General features: G+C 38.8%; 1 protein-coding gene across 4 annotated transcripts; it reads right to left on the minus strand.

Moving 5' to 3' along the window:
• Window positions 1–3,452: 3,452 nt before the first annotated feature.
• On the minus strand, window positions 3,453–8,669 carry LOC148013488 (KH domain-containing protein At4g18375-like). 4 transcript variants are annotated; one of them, XR_015688793.1, is made up of 10 exons: window positions 8,464–8,669; window positions 7,159–7,852; window positions 6,476–6,988; window positions 6,034–6,282; window positions 5,598–5,879; window positions 5,089–5,159; window positions 4,877–4,991; window positions 4,601–4,793; window positions 3,674–3,783; window positions 3,453–3,571 (listed from the first exon to the last, which is right to left on the minus strand). XR_015688793.1 is itself a non-coding variant. In XM_087667467.1 (9 exons), exons 2-8 carry the CDS (start codon window positions 7,837–7,839, stop codon window positions 4,626–4,628), a joined length of 2,079 nt encoding a protein of 692 aa, XP_087523593.1. In that variant the 5' UTR covers window positions 7,840–7,852; window positions 8,464–8,669; the 3' UTR covers window positions 3,453–3,783; window positions 4,601–4,625. The 4 variants fall into 4 exon arrangements, 2 of the variants coding, with proteins under 2 accessions (XP_087523593.1, XP_087523592.1); XR_015688792.1 differs by having other exon boundaries at window positions 3,674–4,382; XM_087667467.1 differs by having other exon boundaries at window positions 3,453–3,783.
• Window positions 8,670–11,460: the final 2,791 nt, after the last annotated feature.

Here is an 11,460-nt window from a genome sequence, read left to right on the forward strand (position 1 = left end):
TTACCATGTACAAACGGTTGCTATTTAATAAATATGGCCTTCGTATTTAGTAAAGCTTGAGCACTGATAGAAATATAGATTTTCTTCTCTTTATTCCTGTAAGTCACTTTACAATTGAGCATACAATTTAAATGTAGAAGATGCAAGAAAGTCCGATTCTTTTTAGTGTCACTATTGACTAATTTTTGGAAAAACTCAAGTAATCCCATTCTCTCACTAACAAAATAGACTTGAAAGAACAATTACTAGAGCCGAGTCAACTATCAAAGAGACCTTAGCATCATCAAGAAAAAAAGAACTAATGACCATGGGGCCTTGGCAAAGGACAATTGTAAGCACCACAAAGACAAGTTTATTGTAGTACTAGCTTCTAAAGCAACCCAATCAAATATATATACTACCTTTCATGAGAGAGAGAGAGAGAGAGAAATAGGGAGAGTTTTACTAACATCTTTTTAGTTGCCAACGTATAGGACAAAGAGAATCATAATCTCTTGCCACCTAACAAAATACATTTTTTACATTTGTTCAGTGTGTGTAATCTTTATAGCACAAGTTCTAAAGCAATCAAGACAATCATTGGTCTATTACTATCTAATCAAAGACATTTCTTGTATTTTGTGTGTGTGCGCGTGCGCGTGCACGTGCACGTGCACATGCGAACCAACCTTTCTTTTTACAAAAGGGCAATGGAGAGCACAAGGTCTAAAGCAATACATGCAATCATTGGTCTTTTACTACTACTTTATAAGCAATACATGCAATCATTGGTCTTTTACTACTCTTGTATATGAAAAGATGGTGGAGCCCTATATAACACTAATATTCAAGGATTTACGAGCAAAATACATTTTTAAAATTGAACATTGCACTCAAAAATTTGAGACAAGCTAACTTGACCCTAAAAAAGAAAATAATCAAACCTTAGAAAAGAGTGAGCCTTTTCCAACAACTTGAGATTAAATCCTAGAGTCTCCACTTCTTCTATTGACCAAGCTAGTTTTCTTGAAACAGTTGGAATATCTTGTTACCTCATTGAATCTACTATCCATTGACTAAATTTGCAACCACAACCTTTACATTACACCGAATTATGCACACACATCCCAACACAACCATGTAAAACCCTAAAACTTGGTAGTTTCAAGCTTGGGATCAACAATTCCCCATCAATAACACAATTCAATCCACAACTCAAGAAACTCCACATGCATCTACCTAGGATATGAGAGATAGAGAGAGAGAGAGAGAGAGAGCACTTATTTCCAACCCTAACTTATAGATATGAAGCATACTACATTTAATGCGTTTTCTTTTGTTGTCTAAACAATTAATGCTGATATTAGTAACTTCATATGGTCTTACTTTGAACTATATTGAAATGCACTTAATGTGATCCACAATTAAGTTCCCAAGAAACACAATTCAACTCTCTTTTCCATGAATCCAATCTCTCAAATTGCTTTATTCTTTCCTTGATTTTCCATGGTAGTCCACCACCAACCCCATTTTCCCTGGTAGATGGTATTGTCTTTCCTTCTATACTGTAGGCAGCTTGCCAATAGTTCAATTTAGACATGACTGCTGTTTTATCTTTGATTGAAAGAAACTGGCAACTTTGAAAGTTCACACGCTATTGATATTGACTAACAAAAAGAACAATTATCAAGGCCAAACACAATACTAACACATGGCTAGGAAGCAACTAAAATCACATTAACATCAAGGTTTGCAACAATTGCATGTCAATCTACCTCCTCGTTTCAATTTCCTTAAGAAAATTTTATTGCTCCCATCATCATTTCCTTATTATGCCTTGTGGCCGCCTTCATTACTAACTTTCCCTCTACCCTCATCATGCACATAAGCTGCTTTGTCAAGCTTCATTACAAGACAAGGCAATTGTTACAAGACAAGGCCATTGTGCCTTAGTTTTCGGCCATGTCTTAAATACCACCAGAATATAGACAGTATGCAAAAGCAAGCATCAAAGAGAGAGACATCAATACACATTGTAGATCAATTGCAAACCTTGCAGCATGTTCAAAAAGATTTTTTGCCCCACAGAAATATCCACACAATATATCAATACAATATAGAACAGATATTAATAGCCCTAAGAGTGACAAAATTCCCTATTCCACCCGAGGCTCACATGTGGCTATTTTCACTGGAGTACACAAGCTTTTCACAAATCAAGAACAATGATTAATTCAAGTAGGTTGTTTTCACTCCATGTGCATAGGCTTTTGAAAACCAAGAACAATATTTATTCGCACTACATTTAGATTCAGACTAAGCTAACACCAAAAACTTTTCATTCAAAAACTCGACCGGTAGCTGTATTAGCAATTGGTTAGTGAACTATGCTATGCCAATAGTCTTGTTTGGTTGGAGTGTCAACAATACCACTAGTCTTGTTAATAAAGAGTAGAGAACTACATCCTAGAGTGCACACAAGGTCAATTTGATGGCACTTCAAAATTGTGGTGTTGGCAATTAGAATATTCAACAGGTCTTACAAACATTATATTTTAAATTTTGACATGTTGCAGAAAAAGGATAGGGATACCACCAAACATCACTCTTTCTAACTACTGAAAAGGTTGACAGCTTTCCTCCAATTATACTTGTCTTGCAGGGAGCTTATCGGACATTTCTTAAATGCTTTACATTCAGGAACGGCAACATTTCTTTTGAGAACCTTTAATGGTATCTAATGATTTCTTCAATGATGAAGAGAACATGAAATTTATTTGTGCAGGTGTCAGAATAGCACAAAACTGGCTTCTTTCCTACCAAACTAGTGATAAGTGATAGAACATGTCATATCAGGCAGAATATTAAACAGGAATGGCTCAAAAAATTTACATGGTTTGATCGAGAAAAATCTAACATATATTGAAGTCAAAGCTGTAAAATTGACAGTTTTTCCAATCACCAAAAGCAGGAAACCAGAGGAAGGAAAAGTGAGCTTTTAGCCTTTAGTTTGATTAACAGGAACTCTACAAATAAAATGCCTACAATTTGCACGAAAACCATTACCATACATGCCCTTGTACCACTCACTGCTGCAGATTTAGGATCTATGATCTACAAAATGACATGCCAGAGCTGACACTCATTAACAGTTACATGTTTGCATAATGCCATTCTATCGCTCTATTCTAGAGAACACAATTTACATATACAATATACAAGATGAACAGAACAGCATTCATTTCCAGATTTCTGAGGGACAAGTCACAGATACACATTATGCTATTTAACATAGTTTGGAAATGAGGCAGCCCACTGCCAATATGCCATGTCAAAAGCTTCAACGTGACAAGACTTACTCTTACAGCAGCAAATGTCACAGAAACATATGGCATGACTGCAGGACAGTAGCCTATGCTTAAGACTTGCACTTCACTAGCCCATATCTGCAAGTATTATCTTATGAGAAAACATTGAAAAAAATGATTGCATTAAGAGCTTTGACTTCTTGATGCCGTGCCAGTGACAACCTGTGCGGCCTTCCGCATTTCACTTTTACCTCGAATGGAAGACTTTGACTTGTCCTGCTTCACTGTCCAGGAGGAACTTTCAAAAAATGCATAAACACTTTGCCATCCATAAGATATTAATGACACTTCAAATAACCATTGAAGATACGTGAGAGAAACCAAACCTCCCCTTCAAAGCATGTATTCCAATCCTCCTGAGCAGAAAGGACCAAGGCCAAGCCTCAACAGCAGTTGCTTTGCACGATTACCCCGTGTCAAGACTAGCGCTTGATCTCTCCAGCAGAAATGAGATGACAGTTGTTACACGACCAGGAAGAAAGCACCAAAAAACAAACAAACAAACAAACAAAGCTCTATGAACTTATTCTTGAGCCTACACTTTAAATTTTGCTATGCACGAGGACCTTACTCCCTAAAGGTGTAACATTGATTCACAAACAAACTTACCAGACATAAAAATCATCAGCCATGTCTACAGAGTCTGTTCAGGACACGGATATTGTACCAAAACAGTGACTGGACCAAGGTTGCTTGTGAGAAGGAAAGAGAAGTCCCTCCAAGCGGCTTAAAGGTTCAATGACTATTTCTTGCAGATAAAAGGACATTCTTCTACAAAATCAACTAGCTAAAAAGCCAGAGAAACTAAAAAGTCAGAGAAAGGTGACCTGACAGAATCACTGTGAAGTTCATTCTTGGGATAAAAAAGTTTACATCATAGGCCTCAGTTAAATGTCAAGGTAAAAGCAAGTCCATCTATCTTGAACTTCCAAAAGAAGGGCTTCCACAGCCTGTTCTTCAGATCGATTGAGAATTTAGAGTCTTTAGACTGACACAGCAGCATGGGTCTGGCTCCAGGGCTTTGTTGAACTGCGACTGAAATGGAATTTGAGGAGAGGCGGCCAATATAAAGGAAGTGTATCAGAATTACTACGAAATTTTTACCGAAGGACTAAAAAGGACATATATAGCGGAAAAGCTTGCAATACTCTTTCACAATTTATGTGCTCAAACAGGAAAATTTGAAGTCTCCAGCTACTATGAAACACATATGCAAATGGAGGAAGCTCAAAGATTTTTACATGAACACCTACCTTGATCACAGAAGCTGTATAAGAGTCAATACAGTCCCCGCAGACTTGACCCAGCTGAACTTTGCCCAGTGTAGATAAATGCTTGAAGCAAACTCTGGGCAGCTTGTGTTTGTTCAGCAGTCCCAAATATCTCAGCCACTCGATCTCCTGAGATGGGATTCGGATCAAGAATTTTCAATTTCGCACCTGAAATCTGGAAGTCCCACAGATTAAGTAAGTATATAATTGATTCCTACAGAAATCTGGTAAAAGAAAATGAGTAAATATACAAGGTACCTCTCGGATTGAGCTCAAGCCATTCATCACAGAACTGACAGAAGCAGACGGAATGGTGATCTCAACAATTTTATTGGAAGGCTTTCTAGTTGGTACATCACTATGGCCGGTCCGTCTGCATCACCAAGCACACTAATTATTAGCCTTTGAGTGACTGGTACAGTATGATAGCAGTTAGTCATTGTAAATATGAACCAGTTGCAAGCACTTACTCTGCAGGTACACGACTGCTGTATACACTGTTGTCCAGATCGGAAAATCCTCCATATGCACTACCAGTTCCCTTTGACAACAAAAGGTATGTCAGGGACTTCAACAGAAAACAATTTTAAAATGATAATCACAGAACAGGACAAACAGTAACAAAATATTTTTCCATGATTTCAACAAAAAATAATTTAAAAATGGCGATAAATCCATTCCCAAAAGGGACAGGACAAATAGTACTTTAAAGATGTATAAACTATACTACACTATAGGAAAGAAGACTGTTCAATTAAACAAGGCAAAGAAGTCTGTGTATCTAAACAGCGTTGAAAAGTAAACAGATTCTGTTATTCAGTATAGAACATAGTGCATAGCAAAGACATCTGTATGTGTACACCATAGATGAAAAACAGCATTGAAAAGTAAACAAATATTGTTACTCAGCATAAAACACAGACTGCACTGAAGACTCAAACAGAGAACATCACTCAGATATGCTCAAACAAAGGGCTACCTGCAGAGGTGCAACAGAGCTGTAGTTAGACTCAAATGGTCCACCCTGCATACCAAGCCCATTGAAAGAAGGCATGCTACCAGGATAACCCATGTCAGGCCTGTTCATAAGACTAGGTGGAGCAGTAGGGAATCCACCTTTCATTGGAGGCCCATTAAATGATGGTGATGGAAGGCCACCAAAACTTCCCACTTCACCGATTTGATCACGGAAAACATTATTTCGGAGCCTGCTAAGGACTTCAATAAGTGCTTGTCTGGCCACATTTTCATCTCCTGTAATCTGGTAAAGAAATCCACAGCCTTAAGATACAACAATGGTCGCAGGTACATTCACTACAGACAGGAAGGCTGTAATTATTGGTGGATAAGATAAAAAAATCTGACACTTAACTTTATCAACTAGCTAAAAAACAGAGAAATTTCTAAGAGTCTACCTGAACCAGTTCATCAGCATCCTGAGCACATTTAGGCAGATCAGATTTCTGGAGCACCTTGATGCCAGCAGTTGTTTTCTTCCTCATTTCAGTGATAACACTGCCACCTTTACCCAAAAGGCACCCAATCTGCCTTGAAGGAACAAGCAATCTGGTGGTGATAAGCCTCTCTCTATCCTCGCCAAACTCGCACATCTTAACTTGCAGCTTCACTGCAGCCTCAATAACAGGAGAATGGTCTTCTACGTGCTACACATTCAGCAGCAGAAAACCTTTTAACTTTGACTCCCAAGATTTATTTTCCTACTAACATTCAAATTTGTATGATTGGGCTTGTGCATATGCAATCTAAAGATTGTACAGTATCTCTTCCTTGAAGTCCCTTACCCAAGAGATTAAAAGACACTTCAGGGTTTTCTTGTGGCACAAGAAAGAGCTTTACCTCTAAAGCTGATAGAACAATAACCCTCTCTTCGGCATCTGGCACAACATCCTCAACCTTGATCCGAGCACCTGTTGCATCTCGTAAAAGCCTGATGGCACCTCCACCTTTGCCAATCACAATGCCAGTTCTAGAATTAGGGCACAATAGGCGAATAATAAACTCTTCCTCCTTTCCACCTTCCTTTCTATCCACAGGAGGTAAACCAGTTGGAGGATAAACAGGAAGTGCAGGTGTATTCATAGGCCAGGGAGAGACTGGATCAAGACGACCATAGCCAGACAATGGTGATGGCCCCAGTCCAACAAGAGGCCCACCAGCATTGGCTGGACCAAACATGTGGTTAACTGGTGGAAATGCACCAGGTTGAGGGAATAGGGGTCCTCCTGGAGGCAACATAGGAGGTGGTACAACACTGGCTGCTCCTTGTGGACGATCTCTGAGGGGGCTCTCATAAATTCGAGCAGATATTTCATACAACGCTTTCCTAACAATGGCAGGTTCTCCAGAGACCTGCGAAGCCATCAAGCTATAGAATGAGGCTAACCATAGGAGCAACAAATTCTTGAAGACAATAGAGACACGATCACGTCATTTCTATATTAATGTATTCATGCCTGTAGAGCATTTGAAGCTCTATAAGCAACATAAGCAAGCAGTGAAAAAATAAAAGTGACAAGGACCTGCACTAGCTCATCTGAAGGTAGAGCACACCCAGGAAGCGTGTCTTTACTTGAGATTCGGATCAGTGCCCCTGTCTCATTTCTCATTTTCTCTATTATCTTTCCACCTTTGCCAAGCAGACACCCAATCTGATTGTTCGGAACAAGTAGCCTGGCTGTCACCTCAGTTGCCTTCTGCCCACCTTCTTCACGATCATCATCATTCTCATCGTTGGAAAAGTTTCTGTCATCCTCCAGAATCCTTGCATGCACTTTGAAGAGAGCATCTTGAGCTGGGCAGAGAAAATCTCCAGTTTCAGGGAGGGAGTAGTCTCGAGACTTTCTACTATTGTCCCTTCCATCTCTGGCCTCATAATCCTTGGCAGTCCCCCTCTCCCTTTGTTTTTCCTCATCCTGTGGAGTGCTCCAAATCAATACTACCCTCTCATCTACTCCAGGAATAGAATCCAACACTTTAATCCTGGCATGTGTTTCACGCCTCAGCAGCTTGATGATGTTCCCTCCTTTCCCAATAACACTGCCAATCTTGATACCAGGACAAAGAATCCTGTACGTAGTATCATCTGGTGTAGGTAATGCCTGGTCTTGATCTCCTCCGAATTGGCTGTTTCTTCTTCTTTGTTGGCTATTTCTTTCTCCAAAGTCAGAGTTTCGTTTTCGCTTTCCAGAAGATGAATCCATTGGGTTCAAAAACCTTGACATAGTAGAGCACATAAAGTGAGGGTGTGAGTGACACTATCAGAAATCGAGACAAACAGAGAGGCTTCACATGCAGCAATTCACAATTCAGGTAAGCTGATGCACCTAAGGCCAAAATTAGAGCACGCATGGTTGATAGGGAAAAGACAGGTAATATGACCAAAAGAGACGAAGACAGAGAAAGCAACAGCAGAGCAAGAATTGCAATTCTTCTGGTTGCACCTGCAAGACTCACAGCTAATGAGGACAAATGTCAAGTGCTTCGTCTCTGTACAGAAGCATATAATACTATAAACCTGGCCTAATGAAGGGCAGTACATATAAGAGAAGAACCGCCGCTGCCGTGCAAAAGACCGATGGGGCACAGCTGAATCTACGCTATGACAGGCAGAACTGGAGAAGAAAAAGGATGCCTCGATTCTCTTTATGGATGTACAAAAACTTTAGCACAGAGCGATGGCCTTATAGCTGTACTTAAATTTTAACAGAGAGCGATGGCAATATGGCTGAGTATACCCTTCAGCAGAGAGTGACGGAAAAGGAATAGGATGTCTCGATTCATTAAGACAAGAAGAACATGAGGAACAGACATGGAGATACTCTTACCGAGCTGCTGGGCGTACTAAGAAGGAGGACGCAGACGGCAAACCCTTCTGCAAAACCCTAGCAGAAGGCCTCTCCCGATGCGCGTAGAACAACGACGACAAAAAAAGGATTATCGCAAACCCTAACGTAGTTTTCCGTCTGGGCCGCAACACAAACACATAGCCTAGCCTACACACACGCACGCACAACACAAAGAAAGAGAGAGGAGAGATCGGGATGAGACGTTGCTCGTTCCTTTCTTGACCTTCCCCCTGCACACGTGAGAATTTCTTGGCTTTAAGGCCTCTCCACACGTGCGGCTCCTTTGACAAGGAACACGTTCGTTTATCTACCTATTATCTATTAACTATTCTATCTATCTATGTAAGGATCTACCTAACCTTACATTATCTATTCTATCTATCTTCTATTACATTATATTATAATTATAATTATAATAATGTAACATTATAAGGATCTATTGAACCTAACTCCTAACCTATGTTGCACTCAAGCGATAAATCCAAACCTCTATTATTATATTATATGTTATAATGTATAGATCTATCTGATTGAACTCCTACCCTATGTGGTACTCAAATGATGACTTCAAACTTGATATATTATTTAAATGTATTTTTATTATAACATTATATTATTTTATTTTATTACATTACATTACAATGTAGGGATCTACTAGCCCAACTCTTGGCGACTTCATGACAACATGGCTGCCCCGAAGCGGCAACCAAAAGTGCCATGCGATCACTCAACAATCCATCTCTCTTCTTTTTCCCTCTTTGTTTCTAATTTTTTCTTCACCCTCTCTTTCTCTCTCTCTAATTCCTTTTGTTTAATTTTCTCTCTCTCTCTGCCTTCTATTTTAATTTATTTTTTCTATTCTCTTGATTCTCTCTCCCTTTTTCTCTTCGCTTTTCTTCTCTCTCTCTCTCTCTCTCTCTCCCCGCTTTCTTCTTCTCTCCCTTCCCCCCTCTCTCAAAAAATATTTAAATTTTAAAAAGACATTTCTCTTTCCTCTTTTCCCCCATCTCTTTTCCTCTTTCTTCTTCTTCTCTCTTTCTCTCTCTCTCTCCCCCTGCTTTTCTTCTCTCCCCCTTTTTCCCCTCTTTTCTGTCTCTCTCCCTCTCTTCTTTTTTCCTTTTTTTTCTTCTTCTCTCTCTCTCTCTCTCTTCATTCTCTCTTTATTTTTTCCTTTTCTTTTTTTTATAAATTTTATATTTTCTCTCTATAATTTTCTCTTTCTGTGTTCAAATTCTCTCTCATTTTCTTCTTGGTCTCTCTCCCCCCTTTTTTTCTCCCCCTCTCTCCTCTCTTTTTCTTTTTTCTTTTTTTCTCTCTCTCTAAATGTTATATTTTCTCTCTATAATTCTTTTTTTCTCTATCCCCCCTCTCTCCTTCTCTCTCCTCTTCTTTCTTTTTTGTTCTCTCTCTCTCTCTCTTTTCTTTTCCTCTCTCTTTCTCTTTCAAGTTTTTTTCTCGCTCTCTTTTCTATCTATATATATTTTTCTCTCTCTATTTTTCTATTTCCTCTCTTCCCCTTTCTCTCCCCCTATTTTCTCTCTCTTTCAAATTATATATTTTCTCTTCGGCTCTCCCTAAGTCAAAAACTATATAAAAAAGTTTTAATTTAAAAAAGACTATTCTCTTTCCTCCCTCTTCGTCTTTTTCTCTTCTTTCTTCTTCTTCTTCTTCTGCCTCTCTCTCTCTCTCTCTCTCTCTCTCTCTCTCTCTCTCTCTCTCTCTCTCTAAGTGTGAAAAAGTGCCCAAAATTTTTTTAATTGAAATTTTGAAAATATTTAATCAAAGAAAATAATTAAATTAAAAAGTTTAATCTAACTGAGAGAGAGAGAGAGAAAATTTTGATTTAATTAAAGGAAGGAGAGAGAGAGAGAGAACCTAGGCCCTATACATGAGTGAGAGAGAGAGAGGGGGAGGAATTTTCATTAAAAAGGGGAGGGGGAAAAGAAAGGGAGAGATTATACTTGAGAGAGAGGGGATGGGGTTTTAAGAGAGAATGAAGGGGAAGGGAAAAGCCTTTAATTGAAAAGGGGAGGGGGAAGAGAAAAGGAGAGATTACACTTGAAAGAGAAGAGAAGAGGGGGTCTTAATTGAGAAAGGGAGTAAGTTTGGGAAGCCCTCTAGAGGTTTGGGCTTTCCGAACCTACAACCAAAATAATTATACTAGTAAGACTAGTAATATGGAACCTAACTCCTACCCTAGGTAGCACTCAAACAATGACTCCAAACCTAACATATTTTTTACTTTCTTTTAATATAAGCATTTCTCCCCATTCCCCTGAATTTAAATTTGCCAATCCATCTCTATAACTTGTGGTAGCATGTATTAAAAGAGAAAGTGAGTTCTCTCTCTCTCTCTCTCTCTCTCTCTCTCTCTCTCTCTCTCTCTCTCTCTCTCTCTCTCTCTGTGCGCGCGCACTAAGGAGATTGAGGTGAGTGATAGGTTGCCTCTCTCTCTACATGATGAGAAGTTTAGGAGAGAGAGAGAGAGAGAGAGAGAGAATCACTCGCCTTAGGTTAAGTAGATTTGCACATTATAATGTACGGATCTACTTAACCTAACTCCTACCCTATGTGGCACTCAAACAATGACTCTAATCATGAAATGTTTTTTAAAGTTCTTTCTATTATTCTGTTATCTATTATAGTATAATATATGGATCCACCTAATCTAACTCCTATCTTGTGTGGCACTCAAATTCTAACTCCAAACCTGAAACATTTTTTGAGTTTCTTTAAATAAGAATTTATAAAATTGCAATGTACATATCTACCTAAACCTAACTCCTATCCTATGTAGCACTCGAACGATGACTCCAAACATGAATTATTTTATAAATCTATTTCTATTATATTATAATGTATGGATCTAATCTCATGTCTTATGTGGCACTCAAATGATGACTCCAAACATAATATATTTTTAAAGCTTCTTTTAATAATAACTTTTCCTCTAAAGTCCCCTCTATCTTATTGAGA

Source organism: Lygodium microphyllum, chromosome 26 (assembly GCF_053477565.2).
Source record: "Lygodium microphyllum isolate KBCC chromosome 26, Lygodium_microphyllum_v1.1.10, whole genome shotgun sequence".
Classification (NCBI taxonomy): domain Eukaryota; kingdom Viridiplantae; phylum Streptophyta; class Polypodiopsida; order Schizaeales; family Lygodiaceae; genus Lygodium; species Lygodium microphyllum.

What these genes read in the sequence shown, in the direction of transcription:
- LOC148013488 (XM_087667467.1), bottom strand. Translation starts at nt 7,839, where the DNA reads ATGGATTCATCTTCTGGAAAGCGAAAACGAAACTCTGACTTTGGAGAA. An exon ending in TTGTTCTATCAGCTTTAGAG is followed by an intron (nt 6,283 to 6,475) that starts GTAAAGCTCTTT and finishes CTGAATGTGTAG; the next exon opens with CACGTAGAAGACCATTCTCC. An exon ending in AGCAGTCGTGTACCTGCAGA is followed by an intron (nt 4,992 to 5,088) that starts GTAAGTGCTTGC and finishes TTGGTGATGCAG; the next exon opens with ACGGACCGGCCATAGTGATG.